General features: G+C 47.8%; 1 protein-coding gene across 3 annotated transcripts; it reads right to left on the reverse strand.

The window, feature by feature from the left end:
- Positions 1–1,046: 1,046 nt before the first annotated feature.
- Positions 1,047–20,789, reverse strand: DIO1 (iodothyronine deiodinase 1). 3 transcript variants are annotated; one of them, XM_068963703.1, is made up of 4 exons: positions 20,595–20,783; positions 8,533–8,676; positions 4,298–4,497; positions 1,047–2,077 (listed from the first exon to the last, which is right to left on the reverse strand). In XM_068963703.1, exons 1-4 carry the CDS (start codon positions 20,737–20,739, stop codon positions 2,009–2,011), a joined length of 558 nt encoding a protein of 185 aa, XP_068819804.1. In that variant the 5' UTR covers positions 20,740–20,783; the 3' UTR covers positions 1,047–2,008. The 3 variants fall into 3 exon arrangements, with proteins under 3 accessions (XP_068819804.1, XP_068819802.1, XP_068819803.1); XM_068963701.1 differs by having other exon boundaries at positions 20,403–20,780; XM_068963702.1 differs by lacking the exon at positions 8,533–8,676 and having other exon boundaries at positions 20,403–20,789.
- Positions 20,790–21,302: the final 513 nt, after the last annotated feature.

The raw sequence follows: 21,302 nt of genomic DNA on the forward strand, positions 1-21,302 counted from the left end.
TGGAGGAGGAATGGCAACCCACTCCAGTATTCTTGCCTGGAAAAAAATCCCATGGACAGAGGAGGCTGGCGGGCTACAGTCCTTGGGGTCACACAGAATCAAATACTGCGGAGAGACTAAGCAGCCCTGCTTACCAAGGACAGTGCTCAGCTGTGCTTTATACCCGCTGCTTCACAGCTACTTGTCCCCTGTATCCTCTTACAAACTCACGCCAGTATCGGTCAGTGGCTTTGGCAGGATGAAGAGTTTCATTCAGTGTCTCTACTATCCTGTGTTTTTCTCCATCTCCCAGCACCTAAAAAGGGAGCCCAGGGAGGCATTGTAGAGCAGTAATGATGGTAACAATAGTAGCCAACATTTCGAGTAGCCTGGCAGTTTCTCCAAGCCAGGCACAGTTCTGAATGCTTTACTCATGAGTCCCTGTAGGGTAGCCACTGTTGATACCCTGTTTTGTAGTTCAAGATACCAAAGCAGCTTTAACCAAAATCACACAGCCAGCAGGGAGCAGAGCTGGGGTTCTGGTTTGAAGTTAAATATGAGGTTTGAATCTCAGCTTATTGCTTACTGAGTCTGAGGCCTTCCATTAATTACTTAATTCTGAGCCTTGGTTTCCTCATCTGTAAAATGGGTCTAATAATCTCCTCTTTGACCTATATAGAGATTAAATAAGACTGCAAATCTGAAAGTGCCTGTGCCTGATAAATGATTAACAACTATTTTTAAAAGTTCCTTGGCAGGTAAGACAGAGACAAGAAAAACGTGTTTTCATGTTAGAAAAATGCCTCCCAAGTCTTTTCTATCATGTCATGTTGTGAAGGTAATTTGATTTCAGTGTGGACATTCTCTGGCAAGGAGTTTATGAGACAGAACCAGGTTAGACAGGTAACACATAGAGGCTGAGTGTTCTTCCCACCAAAGGAGGGCCTTCTAGCATATGGTATTTTTTTGCTCATCAGATTAGATTGGTCTAGAATAAAAAATAGAACAGGCAGACACGAATTAGAAAAGACAATGTAAAGATCACACTGAAGCCATCCAGAAGAGCCTGATAGTTTTTAATCGTTCTATGTTGGCTTGCTGCATCTTAAAACATTTTCTTTCAAATCAAGTCACAGCCGTGTGTACTTTAGGCTGTGGCCGTCATGAACAAATATGAAAAGAGGCAGAGTTAAAACAGCTCAATACCAATGGTTATCCATTAGTCTGAGGTAATCTAATGCAAATGACCTTCTAGGAGACTTGTGAAGAAATCGGAGAAACAGGATTCCAGATATGAGTTTCCGTATAACTGAATGACAGCTCTGTGGTGTTTGTTGTCTAGTTTGGTCAAGGTCATAGTGGTTTTAGGAAGCCAGTCCTCCCACCAAGCAGCTTGTTATAATTGAAAATAAAAGAAGATTCCCAGGTAAGGAGAGCAAGAGAGATATATTCAAAGGTGGTAAAGCGAGCACCCTCCTCTTCTACTGTAGAACTGAAAATATATTACTGTGAAAACTCACCCATCACTGTCACCATCCTTTGTTTTAAATGTTTTGGCAAGAAAGAGATTACCATCTGTACTCTCTGTTCCCATTCTCTTTGAATTCCTTTGAAAACCTGGAGTTCTCCCCATGCTTAGTTCTAAAAGCCAATTTAGTGTCTTAAATTATCAATTCTTTAGATGGCAAATTTGGTACAATGAATTTACTTCATTCAAGGAATGCCATATTAGAGTGGCTGGATACTCAGAAGGAAACGCAGCATATACCTGCTCTCATTCTTAGAATGCTGTGCAAGGAACACGGCCTCCATGGTGGAAGCGGTATGGAATTTTACCTTCTTTAATACTCGGCTTACTTGTGGCTTCATTTTCTCATTGCAACCATTGTTTGCTTGGATCAGAAAAATCCAGGCTAGTGATTCAACTGGGAACACAGGTCAAGAGGTAAATGACAGCTGGGATGGGGGGTCAAACCAAGCCTTAAGGGGCCCTCATGTTGGGCACCTAGAACTGGGCAATCCGTCCAGATTAACTGTGGAGCTTTTCCAGAACAGCACGAACTTCCTCTGGATGGTAGTTCCAAGGACCAGGTTTACCCTGCAAGAGAAATGAGTCAGCATTTCCAGATTTCCAACTTGCGGGAATATGTAGGTCTGGGGCTGAGCTGAGCTGAGATGTGAGCTGGTGACATCTTTGTGGAAGTCATCAGGATGGTGCAGTCAAGGGCAGATGTCCATGAGATAGATGAGAGCGCCCAGGGAAAGCATGTGGAATGGCACCAACATGTAATGGGAAGACTGGACAAAGAAGCAGGAGGAAAACCAGAGCAGGTAAAGAGGATAGTTTCAAAAGGAGAAAGGGATGTAGACAAATAAGCTTCTCTTCCACAGCAGGACCTTCAGACCAGCCACCTCTCACATCAAGTTCTGCTCACTCTGCATCAAACCACCTCTGCCTGTCTAATCCCATGGCTTCAGTTCAGCCCTCTTCACCTCCTGTTTGGGCAACTACCACCCCAGCTCCTTCAGTCCATTCTTTTTTTTTTAATTGGAGTATATTTGCTTTAGAGTGTTGTGTTTGTTTCCTCCAGCCCATTCTTCACCTAGTAGTCCACGATCTTTCTAAAGTAGAGATCTGATTTGTGCTTCTCCGTGGCTCACAACTCTTCAGTGGCTCTTCGCTCTCAGATGTAGGCTGAACTCCTCGGTCCAGAAGGAGCCTTTTATAATGGAAATGGCCCAACCCTCCACACCCTGCCCTAACACACCTCAGGGCTTGTCTCTCCTTCCTGTATTTGCAATGGTTTTTACTCACCACGTTCACGTGGCAGCCTCCTTATCCTAAGCAGGTGTCACCTCCTCTGAAAAGCCTGCCCTTCCTCAGGGTTCAGGAAATTTATCGTCTGAGAGCCAAATCTATCCTGATGTCTCACCCCCTTTCCTTTACATACTGTCTATGCTGGTTTTGTGCTATAATAGCAAACCTGAAGCATTTCAGTGGGGATTATTTGGCCCCCATGCAGTCATATTTCCTATCTGGCTCTTTGCAGCCCCTGCCCTGGAGCCTTACAGCACCCGGGAAGCTGTAACACTATTTATGCCTTCTTATTCCCTGCTCCTCCAGTTGTGAGTACTTTGAAGTAAGTTGAGGCTCCTTTTAAACTTGCGCTTGTGTTTCCAGTACTTGCTCAGGGCCTAACCCCAGGTAGGGACTCAGTACCCAGCTCGCCTCAATCAGGCCACCTCAGTACTGTGTCACAGGGGACGGGAAGGGAAGAAGGACTCAAACCCTCATGCTGTGACCCTTAGCATTTTGAGAATGTGTGTGCAGGTTGTTGCTTGTTTCACCGGCATGAGTAAGGCCTGCCGGACCCATGGGCAGAGAGGCACCCCAGAACTGGGCTTCATATGCTCCCCCAGGTTTGAATCCCTTCAGCAGATGTAAAACCTAATTTCTATCCTCTCAGGGGAGGCTAGTGATTCCCAGGTGGCACTAGTGGTAAAGAATCTGCCTGCCAATGCAGAAACCACAGGAGACACAGTTTCGATCCCTAGGTTGGGAAGATCTGCTGGAGAAGAAAATGGCAACCCACTCCAGTATTCTTGCCTGGAAAATCCCATGGACTGAGGAGCCTGGCGGGCTACAGTCCGTGGGGCTGCAGAGAGTCAGACAAGACTGAGTGACTGTGCACCGCACAACACACAACAGGGGAGGCTCACAGCGCCCCCAGGATCAGAAGCTGTGCTCCCTTCCTCCACCCTCACCAAGCTGGAAGCATTGGAGGGGTACATGATCACCAGGAAAGCAGACTGGGCTCAGGTCCTGCCTCAGCATTTGCCGCTCCAAGCTACGGAGGAGGTGGTCTTCCAGCCTCTACACCCATTCCAGGTTCAGGCCTGTTTCAGGGATTAGCAGCTTCAGAACCTCCCACTCCCATCCCATCCCAGAGGATTTAGAATTGAAATAGGAGCCTTGTGCAACTTGGCCTTAGGCAAGTCCATTTCCTCCTCTGAGCACTGTTCTCGATATGGAAACATTGTCTCTCAAAGCAAACCAGGGCTGGGCCAGTCTTCTGCATTCAGAAGGCACCCGGGAAGCTACAACACCAGTCCAAATGCTAGGGCCTTTCTTGTGCATTATTTCATCCCCTGTGAGGTGGAGGTGCATGTCTCCATTTTAGAGAAGAAACTGAAGCTCCAAGAGGGGAAAGGACGTGCCTGTGGTCACGTGGCTGGTAAATGACCAGGCAGCGATTTGAAACAGTCCTCTCTCTGCCCTTACCCTCCCCTCCCTGGGTCCCCTGCCACAAGTCCCCACCTTGTACAGGATCCTGCCCTCCTGGAGCACATAGAGCCGCTCTGGCAGTGCTGCGTAGCACGAGCTGCTCCGGTTCTTCATTGTGTCTACCACCACGGGGCACTGGGGGCTCCTGTCCAGCAGCAGGTGGGCTGCTCGCAAGCGGTCCTGGAGATTCCGGTGATTCTTGATGTCCACGTTGTTCTTAAAAGCCCAGCCATCTGTAACAGAAAGACCTGCAGGTCAGATACTGCCCCACTTTTAACTGAGGGTCCCAGATGGAGGACTTCTCAACTTTCGCACTACTGACAATTTGGGCTAGATAATTCTTTGTTGTAGGGGCTGTTTGGTGTGTTGTAAGGTGTTAAGCAGCATCTTTGGCCACTACACACTAGATGTCCGTGGTGTCACCTTGCCTTCAGCTTGTGACAACCGAAAATGTCTCAGACATTGCCAAATACCCTCTGCAGGACAAAAATTACCCTTGGTTGAGAACCACTGCTGTCACACCATCTTCTCCAGGAAGCCTTCCTTGATTTACTCAGGTGTGTGATATTGGGCAGGCTCTTTAGATCTTTTTAAATTCTCAGTTTTCCCATCTGCTAAATGAATTAAAAGAACCCACATTTCAGTTGGCTGTAAGGCTTACCTGAGATAATTCTGTAGAATTCCCAGTATTCTACCTGGTTCATTGTAGCTGCTATTGACTTACCTTGCTTGACTGCTCCAAAATAGCAGACAAGTAGAGAAGCCAGTTTTCATTCTTTTTTTTTTTTTCAGTTTTCATTCTCTAATACAGGTGTTCTACTATTTTTCTCTGGATGCCCCATCCTCACCCCGAACCAAATCTATTTAAGATTGCTTCACTTTAAATCAGCGGCCCCCAACATTTTTGGCACTAGGATCCGGTTTTTGGAAGACAGTTTTTCCATGGACTGGGTGGTGGGTGGGGGGATGATTTGGGGATGATTCAAGTGTGTAACATTAATTGTGCACTTTATTTCTATTATTATTATATCAGCTGCAACTCAGATCATCAGGCATTAGATCCTAGAGGTTGGGGACCCCTGCTTTAAAGGGAAGGGGATTTTCAGTTGGCTTCACTGGCCGAGATGCCCATCTGCCAACTTAAAGGAGCTGGTCCTCATTAGTGAATGGGCCCACAGGTTGAAAAAATATCCATAAACTGGTACTGGCCTTGCCCTTCTACTCTCCCCATATCTGGGGAGATTGGAACCCAGATAATGTGGTATGGGTTCTTTCAGAAGCCATGGGGCCTGCATTTATAATAGTTGCCTCCCAGGGTAATGTAAGCTGCTGAAGTCGACCAGCAGAACTGGCTCCTCCTTCTTGTGCTTCAAAGTCCTCTCAAAGTACTCTTCCCTTAGGAAAACCCAGGATCAGAAGAAATTCACATCCAGTTACAACAGCCTGGACTCAGTTTAAAGTATTTATTAACTGCCCCAAGACAGCTAAACTTTGCTGATGACAGTAACACCAACTTATGCGTGTGTCATGTCTAGGCGAGCAGTCTGTTCCATCCATTAGCTCCCTGGCACTTCCGGGATGTCCTTCTCATCCCCACCCTGCGGCTGGGAGTGCGGAGGCCCAGAGAGCAGCAGTGACCCGCCACCCCACCTTTAACTGTGAGTTCTTTAGAGACAGGCGCTACATGCACCTCTCATCTCTATGTGTCCCTTGGCCCAGCACAGGGCTGGACACATAGTAGGTACTCAGTAAATTCTGTTAAGTGGGTTATTCTGGGAGACATGTGTGTGCATGCTCAGTCGTGTCTGACTCTTTGCGAACGTATGGACCGTAGGCTGCCAGGCTCCTCTGTCCTTGGGATTCTCCAGGGAAGAATAATGGAGTAGGTTGCCATGCCCTCCTCCAGGGGATCTTCCCAACGCAGGGATTGAACCTGTGTCTCTTATGTCTCCTGCATTGGCAGGCGGGTTCTTAACCACTAGTGCCACATGGGAAGACTTGTTCTGGGAGATAGGTGCTATTATTCTATTTTAGTGCCACAGAAGTGGGCATGGAAGGTAAGCTGTCCAGGTCACGTGGCCAGCCCGTGATGCAGCTAGCGCAATCTTCCTACCACAACTCATGCCTCCCTGTAATTTACCTGGACAGACACGTGGTATGTGGGGGGAAAGGAAGTCAACTGATTGGCTCAGACCTCCTAGGATTGGAGGACACTGGCTCTGTGCATTTTAGTTCTGGGATTCAGGCCTTACCTACTTCTGACTGATGGAGTGAGTACCCTGGGGAAGGAGTTGGGGAGGAAGAAGAAATGCTTGAACTAGGAGTGGCACAGCACAGAAGATACATAGCACAGAAACCAGTATAGGTCAGGGCTGGAATAGGAAGCCTTCCCCTCAGTGGCTTGAGATGGACAGCCCTGGGTCCAGGAAAGGGTTCAACCTGCTCAGTCGGATTCCAGAGGAGGAGACAGGTATCAGGAAATTTCTGTGATGATCCAACCGTTCTTGTTGCACTCTGCAACTTGTTCTTTTAGAGATTAAAGCTGGATTCTCTACAACCTTATTTATCCAAGCGTGGGTCCCTGGACCAGCAGGTTCAACACTACCTGGGGGCATGACTTAAAGCGCCAAGTCTCAGGCCCCCCTCTGCTGCCCTGTGACCCAGAACCTGCATCTTAACAAGCTTACCAGGTGACTCGTGTGCACTTTAAAGACTGAGCAGCACTGCCCCCAGAGTTAAATCAGCTTTGGCAGAGCTTCCACCATCAACTGTGCAAACATCAAGGCATCGCCTCCTCTCAGCCATGGAGACCCTGACACCTGTAGGTGCCTGAGTTCTCTTTCCTTTCACTGATGGCTGCTGCTCTCCCAAAGGGTATTTAACAAAGAAACACATGGTTCTTGACTTTGCTCTACTGTTGCCTATGCTGTTTATTTTGAATTTTATTTTGGAAATGTTCAAATATACACAAAAGTAGAGAGAACAGTTTAATGAACCTCCATGTAACTGTTACCCTATGCTAATATTTTTAATTGCCCCAAAGTCTTCAATGAAAATAGAAGCTGCCAGTTAAATGAGCATAGTGTTAGGCTGAAAGCAGTTCTCCAACCTCTGGGTGCATATAAATTAAGATGCAATGGGCCTAGGGTGGGCCCTGGAAGATGCATTTTCAACAGGCAACCCACATGGCTCAGACACGAGGGATCTAGGACCACTCTGGGGAAAGGGCTGATGGAGCAGCTTTGCTGATAATTAATAACAATCTCTAAACACATGGATAAGCCAGCAGGCTAATACTGGTCTAAATGCTCACTTATTCACCCAACTTTCACTGAGCTCTGACTCTATAACATGGACTCTACCAGGTGCTGAGTGACAGATGACTGAAACAGCTTCTTGTCTTGTGGGGTGATGGGGTGAGTAAATAATTCTCATTTCACTCAGCCACATGAGCCTTCTTGCCTTCTCCAACCTCAGATTTTGAGGCTTGGGCTAAACACTTGGGTTCAGTTCCCATAAAAATCAGAAAGACAGGGATGTGTCTGATTATCCTGTAAAGTTCAAGAGGCTTCGACCAAGCTGTAGAAGTTTCGGGGAAGGACATGTCTGCCCGTGGTAAGGCAGGACTTTCTCACAGAGCTGTTCAGCAAAGGAACAAGATTTCCTATTAAATAATGAAAATAAGCCATCACCTATTAGGAGCTGAAACAAGGATTGCAGCCTCAGCTAAAAGCTGGCCCAGAGCAGGGGTTCTCAAAGTGTGGTCCCCCAATCCATAGCTTCAGCATCACTCAGAGATGGCTAGAAATGTAAATTTTTAGGCCCCACCCCAGGTTTAACTCCAACTCAGGGTGGGGTCCGGCAGTGTGCTTTCACAAGCCCTGGTGCTTCTGGCACTCGCAATGCTTGGGAACCATGGATGGAGATGAACCAGGGAGAAGCTCCCTTGGAGCTTGGAGAGCCTTAGGATGGATCTCACACATTGTGAGAGAGCTGCCGTTTCACTCGTGACATTTCACAAGGTCTAAATTCCTTGTGATTGATTGTGCTCAGATGAGCTCCTCCCCTTGATTCCCCAACTTGCCCACTCAATGCTAGAAGCACTCCAGGTTCCTGCTCTGTGTGACTAGCAGAGAGCAGACTGTGGAGTTAGCGAGTAGCAGCGACTGAGTTAGGTCCTCAACAAATAGTGACTCTTTCCTTCTCTCTTCCTCTTCTTCCCACCCCCAACCATGAGTGAAGGGGAGAGGGAAGGGCATCTTTTTTACCTGATGCATGTGCTTCTTCGATGTAAATGATGAGAAAATCTGCTACGGAACCAAAATCTTCAATAAGTCTCTTGAATTGGTCAAATTTGAAAATAAATGAAGGTCAGGTGCAACTTCCAAAATTCAGCACCAAGGGTCTGTTGCCTAAAACAAATGGTACCATCATCAACCAATAACTGACACATAGCATTTCTTTTGCAAGCACCGTCTTCACTCCTGCTTTCATTGTTACCTTTATTTCCTCTCTAAGATGGAGACAGGGCACAGTGCGGCGGTGGGGGGCAGAAGCTTAGAACACATGATTTAGCAGAGGCTAGAGCCAGTCCTCTTGCCTGGAGAATCCCATGGGCGGCGGAGCCTGGTGCACTGCAGTCCACGGGGTCGCTAAGAGTCGGATACAACTGAGCGACTTCCCTTTCACTTTTCACTTTCACGCACTGGGGGAGGAAATGGCAACCCACTCCAGTGTTCTCGCCTGGAGATTCCCAGGGACGGGGGAGCCTGGTGGGCTGCCATCTATGGGGTCGCACAGAGTCAGACACGACTGAAGCGACTTAGCAGCAGCAGCAGCAGAGCCAGCTGACTCCTCTCCAGAATGAAGGGATTCTATCAGGCAGTTTCAGTGGATCACCTGCACTCACTGGGAAGTAAATAATGACAAAAAGAGTCCCTTTCATGCATTGATAAGGCAGGCACCCATCTGTTCTGTCATCGATGTGATTAGTGTACTGCAAGGTGGGTGATTTTTTACCCTCTGGCTTATAGGCTTGTTCCATGTCACACAGCAGGTCAATGCTGGCATTAAACCCAACATTCTGGCTTCCGGATTCTCGATATGGTGCTCTTTCTATTCAAAACACCTCAGTTTCCTCACCCACAAATGGACATAATAACAATACTTACCTGATAGGATTGTTCTAAGGATTAGGTAAATTAAAGCAGATAAGGGCTTAGAATGTTGCCTACCCATAGTAGGTACCCAATAAGTGTAATATTGCTCAAACTACCACACACTTGTACTCATATCACACGCTAGTAAAGTAATGCAAAATTCTCCAAGCCAGGCTTCAGCAATGTGAACTGTGAACTTCCAGATGTTCAAACTGGTTTTAGAAAAGGCAGAGGAACCAGAGATCAAATTGCCAGCATCCGCTGGATCATCAAAAAAGCAAGAGAGTTCCAGAAAAACATGTATTTCTGCTTTATTGAAATAAAGAAATAAATAAAAACATTTATTTCTGCTATGCCAAAGCTTTTGCCTGTGTGGATCACAATAAATTGTGGAAAATTCTGAAAGAGATGGGAATACCAGACCACCTGACCTGCCTCTTGAGAAACCTGTATGCAGGTCAGGAAGCAACAGTTAGAACTGGACATGGAACAACAGACTGGTTCCAAATAGGAAAAGGTATATGTCAAGGCTGTATATTGTCACCCTGCTTATTTAACTTATATGCAGAATACATCATGAGGAACACTGGGCTGGAGAAAGCACAAGCTGGGATCAAGATTGCCGAGGGAAATCTCAATCACCTCAGATATGCAGATGACACCAGCCTTATGGCAGAAAGTGAAGAACTAAAGAGCCTCTTGATGAAAGTGAAAGAGGAGAGTGAAAAAGCTGGCTTAAAGCTCATGGCATCTGGTCCCATCACTTCATGGCAAATAGATGGGGAAACAGACTTTATTTTGGGGGGCTCCAAAATCACTGCAGATGGTGATTACAGCCATGAAATTAAAAGACGCTTACTCCTTGGAAGGAAAGTTAGGGTAAGGGTAAGGTGAAGTCGCTCAGTCGGGTCCGACTCTTTGTGACCCTGTGGACTGTAACCTACTAGGCTTTTCCATCCATGGGATTCTCCAGGCAAGAATACTGGAGTGGATTGCCATTTCCTTCTCCAGGGGATCTTCCTGATCCAGGGATTGAACCCAGGTCTCCCGCATTGGAGGCAGACGTTTTAACCTCTGAGCCACCAGGGAAGGAAAGTTACCACCAACCTAAACACATATTCAAAAGCAGAGACATTACTTTGTCCACAAAGGTCCGTCTAGTCCAGGCTATGGTTTTTCCACTGGTCATATATGGATGTGAGAATTGAACTGTGAAGAAAGCTGAGCGCCGAAGAATCGATGCTTTGAACTGTGGTGTTGGAGAAGACTCCTGAGAGTCCCTCGGACTGCAAGGAGATCCAACCAGTCCATTCTGAAGGAGATCAGCCCTGAATATTCACTGGAAGGACTGATGTTGAAGCTGAAACTCCAAAACTTTAGCCACCTGATGTGAAGAGCTGACTCATTTGAAAAGACCCAGATGCTGGGAAAGATTGAGGGCAGGAGGAGAAAGGGATGACAGAGGATGAGATGGCTGGATGGCGTCACTGACTCGATGGACATGGGTTTGGGTGAACTCTGGGAGTTGGTGATGGACAGGGAGGCCTGGCGTGCTGCGGTTCATGGGGTCGCAAAGAATCAGACACGACTGAGTGACTGAACCGAACTGAATAAGTGTAAGCTCTCATCTCCTCTCTGAGCTGTGAAGTGGGAGCAGTGGAGAAGGCTCCAGAAAGAGTGAAATGTGGGTATTGGTCACATAATTGGCTGGGCCAGGGCAAAATGAAAATTCAAGGCCTTTCATTGAAAAAGTGGGGGAAAGTGCCAATAAATATATTAAAATATAGTTTTCTGGTACAGTATCTCTCTTGCCCTGGCATGCTGCTTTTTAGTTGCTATTTAATGTTGGGTTCCCCTGGGCACAGAGATATTCATAGGGTGAATGTAGACTCTCATAGTCACCCAGGAGGCCCCAAACTCTGCATTCATGTATGTGTATTTGTGGCTGCTGGCTACCAGCTTTCCTTTCCCTCCAGCTACCAGACCAATGTACCATGCCCCGGCCAGGAGCACAGAAACTGAGCCAGACATGTCATCCTCCCACCCGCCATCTCCCAAACCCACAGGGTATTGCAACTTTCATGCAGGGACATGTTCGGTACCTTGAGGAAAGGAGTGGGGGCAAAAGCCTTCTCCCATTAAGTCACCCCAGTCACTTGACAACTGGATTCGTGGCACTGTCAGCTCAGGCTGGGGATGGCCACCTCCATGCTCTCCTGTGAGATACTGCAGGATGGCTACACCTGACCCTAACCTTTCCTATTCCTGGGTCCAGATCCTCTCTGGGCCTGAAGGTGGCAGCAGCCACCGGGTGGGAGCGAGGAGGTTGGATAGGCTGGGGCCCTGGGAGTCCAGGAGTGGTCCTGGGAGAACTATTAGGGGTCGGGGAGAGGGAGGAGGGAGGCTGTAGGAAACAGGAACCTGTGTGAGCCAAGGATCCAAGTCCCTGAGGCATGTCCAATTGTCCAAAAAGTCTTCTCTTGCAAAACACAAATTAAAGATAAAACTATCAAGAATTTCAAGACAGTTCTGGCAGAGCGCTCAGTTCAGTCGCTCAGTCGTGTCTGACTCTTTGCGACCCCATGAACTGCAGAACGCCAGGCTTCCCTGTCCATCACCAACTGTCGGAGTCCACTGAAACCCATGTCCATCGAGTCAGTGATGCCATCCAACCATCTCATCCTCTGTTGTCCCCTTCTTCTCCTGCCCTCAATCTTTCCCAGCATCAGGGTCTTTTCAAATGAGTCAGCTCTTTGCATCGGGTGGCCAAAGTACTGGAGTTTCAGCTTCAGCATCAGTCCTTCCAAAGAGCGCTTAGCCCCTTCTGAATAAGCACCCTTCATGATTCACTGGTCCCATACCCAGGAAGACAGCCCTGGGTGAGAGCCTTCTGTAACTCCTCCAGCAGGTCCTGCACCGTGGCATGGCCAGTTTAAGTGTCTGCATCCCACAGTCTACTCACTGCCCCTGAGGGCAGGGTCTGTTCCTCATTCTTCCTCACATCCGCAGCACTGAGTATACCCTCATCGCAATACAAGCATTCATTCAGTGCAAATAAGGTGCATAGTCCTCCGCCACACACTAGGGGTTCAGCACAGAGCAGAAGCAGCAGGTCTCTGCCTGTGTGCAATTAGAATGTGAAAGTGTTAGTTGCTCAGAAGTGTCAGATGCTTTGCGACCCTATGGACTGTAGCCCACAAGGCTGCTCTGACCATGGAATCTCCAGGCAAGAATACTGGAGTGGGCTGCCATTTCGTTCTCCAGGGGATCTTCTCGACCCAGGGATCGAACCTGGGTCTCCCGCATTGCAGGCAGATCCTTTACCATCTGAGCCGCCAGGGAAGCCCCTATGCAACTGAAGATCTGTTTAATGGGGAGACAGGCAGGAAACAAGAAAATACATAAAAGAAGTCATTTCAAGTTGTGATAAGTGTCAGAAAAGAGACTATAAAGGAGTGACTTGACATTGGTGGGTCAGGGGAGGCCTCTGAGGAGATGCCATTTACCCTGAGAAATAGGAAAGAGCCAACCATGGGCAAAGGGAGAAGAGGATCATTCCAGGCAAAGGGGCGCCACGTCCAGAGGCCCAGGAGGGACAGAGCTTGGTGTATTGAAAGATCTGCAAGGCCACTGTGGCTGGAACCAGGCCAAGGGCAGTGACAGATGTAACTGGAGAGGTAGGTAGGGCCAAAGCAGGCAGGCTCTCCTATGCCATGGCATAGAATGTGGATTTTCTTCCAGGTCCAAGGGGACATCATGGAGATAAAGCAAGGATGGTGGACATTTGTTGCAATTTTGGCTGCCCAGCCTGTAGCCTTCCTTCCTGCTTGGAATTCCCTATTTTGTGTACTATCAATAGGGGATTGTGCCCAGCCTTGCTCTATGGAAGAGAGACGGGCCAGGTCCATTCTCCCTCCCAGCAGCCAGGCCACAGGCTGGCTGGGTGGACCCTCCCACGTAGTTCTTTGATTCTGGAGTGACTGAGATGGTAGAACCCATCCACGCCCCAGTGGTAGAGCCCCAAGGGGATGGTGAAGTCCCTACAGTGGAGAGGGATTTCCCATGGCAACCACAGAGTCAGCAGCTTCCAGGCCCAACTGCTGAAACTAAAAGATTGTTCAGGGCCAGCGCTCCTGCTGTGACTGATTCTGGGGAGCCTGTAACATTTTTCTAACACACTAGGCATTTATACACGTGGAAATGCGTGTGACTAAGAAACCCCGAGTGAGTTTCTGCTGCTTACAAGCCAAAACTCTGCTTGCTACTGTAGGCTATGAAATGAAAGGTGATAGGCTGACCCTGTAGAATGGGCCTGGCTGCTCAGTGGAGAAAGGATTGAGAGTGAGAACAGAGGAGGGGCAGAAGCAGTTAGGGGTAGCTGGGGAAATCCACAAGGGAGCTAATGGGAGTCTAGGCTAGTGTGTGTGTACAGGAGGAAGGGGCAAAGGTAGAACTGGTGGGACTTGTTGAATGATGGGGAGTGGAGGACATTTTGACTTGCTTGTGGTTTCTTTGGTTAGTTATTTCTTTAACTTGATCCACGAAGGATTTAAAGGAGCTTACACATATAATAAAATATGAAATAAAAAATTTTGAAAGCCATGGCCCTCCAGGAGGCTCAGATCTCAAGCAGTTGTTGTACTGCTGCTGCTGTGCTAAGTCGTGGCTGACTCTTTGCGACCCCATGGACTGTAGTCCGCCAGGCTCCTCTGTCCATGTGATTTCCCAGGCAAGAATACTGCAGTGGGTTGCTATTTCCTTCTCCAGGGAATCTTCCTGACCCAGGGATCGAACTAGAATCTCCTGCATTGGCAGATGAATTCTTTACCCCTGGGCCACCTGGGAAGCCCATGCATTCATTGTAACTGAGCTATATTGACTCTGAGTTTCCAGATGGCCAAGGAAAAGGAGAAACATGATCGCTTACATATTCCTCATTTTTCAGTACCTGAGGAGAAAGCAGGCCTGTTCCACTGGAGATACAAAGTTCTTGTCATCCTTGCCGCGCAGATGACCTCACAGGAGGCCCTAGGAGGCACTGGGAGGGCCTCAGCGGGTTGCCTCCTCACCCCATATGACAAGTTTGCTCAGGTCACAGCAGGGGAGGCTCAGAGGCCAGTCATAGCCAAGTGGCTAGCTATTGGCCTCCAATGACCCCAGGGAGTCACACTTCAGATAAGAACTGAGGAGATTTAAGGTCAGGACCAGAGCCAAATATGAGCTGTCTGTAAATCTGTTTTTAATGGGATAAAAATTTCAACATCCACTGATTGGGACGTGAAGAAACACAGTCATTTGTTTAATTATTTATAGTGTGGCTGGGTGCAGTGATCAGTATTGAGGGCAAAGTTTCAACTGAGTTCCCTGCTTTTCTGGTAGCAGACGGAAAATGGATAGAGGCGAGGGGGTGGCCAGACTGGGGACTGGCCCCCTGCCCATGTCCACAGGCCACACTGCGGAGGACACCAGTTCAAGAACATCAAGCAAGGACTGACTGTCAAGTCCAGCTTGTTTGTATAAGTGGGGAAACAGCTCTGTGGTAGCACTAGACTCAAACCCATCATTGGTTAACTTACTGGTCAACCTCCAAACCAGTAAATTAATCCCCACACCAAGCTCTCTTAGCAGGGAAAACCAGCCTGTTTATAGTTACTAGATGACCCCTTATAAGTATACTTGGAGAGATTTTAGAAGATTTTAAACGGGGGGTGAAATAAATCTAGTTTCAGATTAATGGCCAGGTTCTAAGAAAAGCGATCATCCAGATTTGCCTTCTACCCCAACGTGGCAGTTATCAGTGTTGTGTGGGGTGTATGTCTGGTGTGTGCAGGTGCATGTACCTGCAGAGGATAAGAGGTGGCTGACAGTTTCTCTGATATTCTGTTTTTTTATCCAACATTAGAAAGCACACCACCTGAGAGTCAGGAGTCTCAAGTTCTTGTTCGGACTCTACAAGAACTCTCTGTGTGACTCTGAGCAAGTCCTTTACCTCTCTGGGCCTTTGCATCTGAAAAAATGAAAGGGTTGCTTTATATGATCTGTAAAGAGTCTTCCCAAATCCCAAAGAAAGGCAAGGCCAAAGATGCTCAAACTACCACACAATTGCACTCATCTCACACACTAGTAAATTAATGCTCAAAATTCTCCAAGCCAGGCTTCAGCAATATGTGAACTGTGAACGTCCAGATGTTCAAGCTGGTTTTAGCAAAGGCAGAGGAAGCAGAGATCAAATTGCCAACATTGCTGGATCATCAAAAAAGCAAGAGAGTTCCAGAAAAACATCTACTTCTGCTTTATTGAGTATGCCAAAGCCTTTGACTGTGTGGATCACAATAAACTGTGGAAAATTCTGAAAGAGATGGGAATACCAAACCACCTGACCTGCCTCTTGAGAAACCTATATGCAGGTCAGGAAGTAACAGTTAGAACTGGACATGGAACAACAGACTGGTTCCAAATAGGAAAAGGAGTACGTCAAGGCTGTATATTGTCCCCCTGCTTATTTAACTTCTATGCAGAGTACATCATCAGAAACGCTGGGCTGGAAGAAGCACAAGCTGGGATCAAGTGTGCAGGGAGAAATATCAATAACCTCAGATATGCAGATGACACCATCCTTATGGCAGAAAGTGAAGAGGAACTAAAAAGCCTCTTGATGAAAGTGAAAGAGGAGAGTGAAAATGTTGGCTTAGAGTTCAACATTCAAAAAACGAAGATCATGGCATCTGGTCCCATCACTTCATGGCAAATGGATGGGGAAACAGTGGAAACAGTGTCAGACTTTATTTTTCTGGGCTCCAAAATCACTGCAGATGGTGATTGCAGCCATGAAATTAAAAGACGCTTACTCCTTGGAAGGAAAGTTATGATCAACCTAGATAGCATATTAAAAAGCAGAGATATTACTTTGCCAACAAAGGTCTGTCTAGTCAAGGCTATGGTTTTTCCAGTGGTCATGTATGGATGTTAGCGTTGGACTGTGAAGAAAGCTGAGCAGTGAAGAATTGATACTTTTGAACTGTGGTGTTGGAGAAGCCTCTTGAGAGTCCCTTGGACTGCAAGGAGATCCAACCAGTCCATTCTGAAGGAGATCAGTCCTGGGTATTCATTGGAAGGACTGATGCTGAAGCTGAAACTCCAATACTTTGGCCACCTCATGTGAAGAGTTGACTTGTTGGAAAAGACTCTGATGCTGGGAGGGATTGGGGGCAGGAGGAGAAGGGGACGACAGAGGATGAGATGGCTGGATGGTATCACCAACTCGATGGACATGAGTTTGGGTAAACTCTGGGAGTTGGTGATGGACAGGGAGGCCTGGCGTGCTGCAATTCACGGGGTCGCAAAGAGTCGGACACGACTGAGCGACTGAACCGAACTGAAAGAGTCTTCCAGACCTTCCAGCCTGAGGCTCCAAAATGAGTCTGGATTTATACCTAAAGCATACAGCAGAGCTCTTTAGTGGACTGATGGGTTTCCAAACCTCTTACAGACTGTCTTTCTTTTTTATTTTTTTCCTTTTGAAAATTTTTATTTATTTTTTAATTGAAGGATAATTGCTTTATGAATTGTGTGGTTTCTGCCAAACATCAACACAGAATGTCTTTCTAATAAGCAGAACTGATCATGTTAACTCTACTCGAAGATCCTTCTAAGAACTCACCAATACATTCAGAGTAAAGGCTCTTTGCTAAGACACAGAGGCCCCAGAAGCTCTGATCCCTGATGACATCTCCAGCCTCCTTCTTCACTCCTTCATGCTTCTCACACCCTGCTTCTACCAGACTGACTGATGCCCCTCCGTGTATCAGACCTCTTCTGGCCCTCCCCTCCACCCTGCTCTGTTCACCACTCTCCTCTTCCTCACCCATCCCGAGGCTTCAGTGCTTACACCATCAGCTCACCATTCTCTTCTCCAGGAAGCCCTCCCCTGACCGTCTTCCCACCTGACCCTACTCCTTCCTGAACTCCTTGGTCCCCTCTACCCCTCCATCATCTCCTTCCTTGAGCAATGAGATCTTCCAGTTGTGTTGATTTCTGTATCATCAGTACCTATTACTTCAGGGGACTCTGGACCAATGTGCTGAAATTCTATTTTATAAAAGTTTTTTTTTCATTGCTCAGACTCCTTCTCTCTCCATCATCAATTTCAGGTGCAGCAGCAGGGAGCAGAGGCAAATAGAACAGTATTAAAAAAGTACACTGAGGACTTCCCCGGTGATTCAGTGGCTAAGACTGCACTCTCAATGCAGGGGACCTGGGTTTGATCCCTAGTCAGGAAACTAGATTGCATGTGCCTCAACTAAGCATTCACATGCTGCAACAAAGACTGGTGAAGCCAAAAAAATAAATATTAAAAAAAATAAAATGTACACTGGCCCACTGGAAAGTAAGCAGTTAAAATAAGCAAGTAAATGCTGTGAATTGGCCATGAGGCACGTTGGCGTTCATGAGGCTGATCACTAGACCATCAAAAGTCAGCAAATTGGCGTGGTTCTATCACAGGAGTTGGCACGAAGTAGACTCACAGGAAACGAGCTGATTCTCATTGTTCTTATCATCAGTGGTCACTTAGTGAATGTTTGCTGAATAAACCAAGGTCATTTCTGCACTGCAGTTTAAGATCATGAGCAAAAAAATTCTTACCCTTCCCTCTAATTGAAACACTCTTCCCTTTTCAAGCTACCAAAATCTTACTTATTTTTCAAGGCTCAATTCCAACACCACCTCCTCCAGGAAACCTTCCAAGCCCTGCAGGTGAAGTTCATACCTTTATAGTCTCCCCTCAGCCTCATGGAACTGTATGGATTTGTTATTACTTCTGTCTGTACCGTGAAACCATAAATTCCTCAAACAAAAGAGCAAGCTCTGACCCAGCTCTGAGTACAGCCTGGCGTCTAGCTGAGGATCTAGCTCGAGGGAGGTGCTCGTGAATGTCTGCTGAGGTACACTGGAAAAACAGGATGAAGAAGCCCGGATCCTGGGTCTGACTTGGTCACGCACTGGCTCTGCCACCTTTGCCCTCAGTTTCCTCCATTTCCCTTTTAAAATGAGAGCACTGGATCAGGCCAACATCTCCCAGAGTGTGTTCTTTGGAACTAATATGACGATGATAGGATATCCCTCCAGCGGAGAGTGGGAAGTTGTATGTGTGTGTTAGGAAAATTAGTCAGTGCTGTGTGAAAGTTTTTCAAGTTTTTTTTTTTTTTTTTTTAAGCTTCAGGGCCTCTCAGAGACTCTTATGCTCATGCACATGATGAATTTCCAGGAGGAGAGGATGTACTGTGCTTAGTCGCTCAGTCATGTCTGACTTTTTGCTACCACATGGACTGTAGCCCACCAGGGTCCTCTGTCCATGGGGGTTCTTCAGGCAAGAATACTGGAGTAGGTTGCCATTTCCTTCTCCAGGAGATTTTCCCAACCCAGGGATCAAACCCAGGCCTCCCGTATTGCAGGTGAATTCTTTACCATCTGAGCCACCAGGGAAACCCAAGAATACTGGAGTGGGTAGCCTATCCCTTCTCCAGGGGATCTTCTGGACCCAGGAATTGAACTGGGGTCTCCTGCAGTGCAGGCGGATTCTTTACCAGCTGAGCTACCAGGGAAGCCCAGAGGAGAGTATACTATGCAGGATTTCCCAAACTATTTTGACCAGGGAACACTATCTAGTAAAGCATATCTATGGGATTTGGTTCCCAAAGAACACACTTTGAAAAACACTAGATTAGTCAGTAACCTCAGGGACCTTCTCTCCTCTGTTTGCTGTGTTCATGCCCTGGGATTTCCACAGCCATGTCCCAAGGTGCCCCTGCCTGGGCAGGAGGATAACACTTGTGCTTGGGCAGCCAAGTGCTGGGTAGGAAGGATCAGTGCCCAGGAGAGGTTCAGGCAGAGATCCAGGAGTTGAGAAGGGAGGGAGAGCGGGAGAGCTGTAGGGATCTGAGCTGGTGTCCCAGGGGAGGCCTGAGAGCAGACCCTGCTGATGAGGAAGGGTGGCGATGGCGGGGAAGGGCGTCAGCAAAGACAGAGAAGGGAAAGCACAAGGGATGTACAAGAGCCAGCAGTTCACCTGGAGGCAGTGTGCTGAGGGGAAGCCTGCAGGTGAAGTTGGGAAGGAAAACTGGAGTCAGTCCAGAGAGGACGTAGAGAACAAGGCTGAGCCTGGGCTTCATCCCGGATGCAGATGGGGCTGCTGAAGGTTGGTGAGCTGGGGTACCAGTCAGCCAGGGATATGTTTGTGGAAGGGTCATCTGGTGACCATCCTCAAGTTAGGTGGGAAGAGGGCAAGATGGGGAGGAGGAAGAGCAGGAAGAGCAGCTGTGAGGACAAAAGAGAAGCCTGAGCAGAGAGACCTTTAAGAACCCAAACAGATAGAGCTGGTTTGTCTGGGAGAGGGAGAAAGAGAGATCTGCAACAAACTGGGCAACTGCCATGAGCCAGCAGCAGCCAGGGGGCCCCAACAGCGGGTTAGAGCACAGCCTCCACTTGCATAGAGCTTGCAGGCCAGTGAAGAGGACAGACAATAATCAAATACCCACACATATTAATAATTATAAACCATGACAGGTGTGTAAAGAGAAGTTTAGGATATGAAGCATAGAAGAGGGGATTAACTGAGATCAGGGGACCGGGATCAGGGGGTGTCACTGAGCAAGAGTCTGAAGGATGAACCAGAGTGGACCAGATAGGGGCAGGGAGGGGATGGTGAAGACATCCCAGGCAGAGCAACTGTGCAGTAAGAGCAGCGCTCAAGGAGCTGATGGCTAGTGGGACTGGCTTGCCATCTGATTGCCTGGGAAGGTGGTGTAGTCACTTAGAAGAACAGAACCCAGGAGAAGTCCTTGTTTTCAGGAAGTGGGAAGAGGACAAGAAGCCAGAAAAGGAGCAGCTGGAGCAGTGGCATTCAGGCTTTCCACCCCACCTGCCCACCCCCTCAAACACCCCCATCCAAGCACGTCTCAAGCTTGGACCAGCCGTCTGACCTTGCATGAAGTCCCAGATGCTGCACCTCTCTCCTGACAGGCGGACTACAGGGCAGTTTGGGGCCAGACCCCCTTGTTCAGTCATGTCCTCCAGTCGCTGCCAACGGACCTTCAGGATAAACCAGAAATACTGGGCACTGAAGAAGGTAGGGATCCAGTTTTCATGGGAGAAGTGTGGGTTCCTGGTCATGCCAGTCTTCTCGCCCATGGCCAGGATGTTCTGCTTGACCCTCCTGGGAAACAGCGTCAGGAGCACTTTGCCTATGGCCACATGCAGGGCCACCTGAAAGAGGACCCAGAGCCTCTTCAGCCATAGCCCTGGCGGGGGCAGCCCCATCACAACACAGCCAGAGCTGGCTCTGAGGCCGGTGGACAGAGAGGAAACCTCCCGGCCACACAGGGAGGAGCTGGACAAAGGTGACGGACGGCGGCAGCCAACCCAGACAGGAGGAAGGTGCCAGGACAGAAGGGGCTTGCCTTCCGGTCAATAGAACGGAAAATTTCAAGCCAAGGGCTAAAGGTCTGTTCTAATGACCATTTCAGACTTTTTGCCTTACTTAACCTTTGAGAGATACCTGGATGGGAAGATTTCAGGTCCTAAATTCTCCCTCTGATAAAATCAAAAAACAAAAGCTTTAAACCGGCACACTTAAAGGGATTCTGTGGTTCTTTAGAAAGGCTCTGTTGCAGTAAGTTCTACTGTTAATTATTTGTTTAATAATGTAAATTGTGCTTTTACTGCTGAAGGATGTTTTCTCACTCACAGCTTCTAGCTAGTGGTTGTGAATTTCTGGAGGCCTAGCTCTGCCCAGAGGATTTGGGTCTGGAAGCTCTCCAGGTAGAGACTGAGCTGACATCCCCAGGAAACCTGGGCCTGCTCCTTCCCTCAGCACTGAGGGT

The sequence above is a fragment of the Capricornis sumatraensis genome, chromosome 2, assembly GCF_032405125.1.
Source record: "Capricornis sumatraensis isolate serow.1 chromosome 2, serow.2, whole genome shotgun sequence".
In the NCBI taxonomy this organism is placed as follows: Eukaryota; Metazoa; Chordata; class Mammalia; order Artiodactyla; family Bovidae; genus Capricornis; species Capricornis sumatraensis.

What these genes read in the sequence shown, in the direction of transcription:
- DIO1 (XM_068963702.1), bottom strand. Translation starts at nt 20,739, where the DNA reads ATGGGGCTGCCCCCGCCAGGGCTATGGCTGAAGAGGCTCTGGGTCCTC. An exon ending in CATCTGGGACTTCATGCAAG is followed by an intron (nt 4,498 to 20,402) that starts GTCAGACGGCTG and finishes TTTCTGTTACAG; the next exon opens with ATGGCTGGGCTTTTAAGAAC. An exon ending in AGGGCAGGATCCTGTACAAG is followed by an intron (nt 2,078 to 4,297) that starts GTGGGGACTTGT and finishes TTTCTCTTGCAG; the next exon opens with GGTAAACCTGGTCCTTGGAA.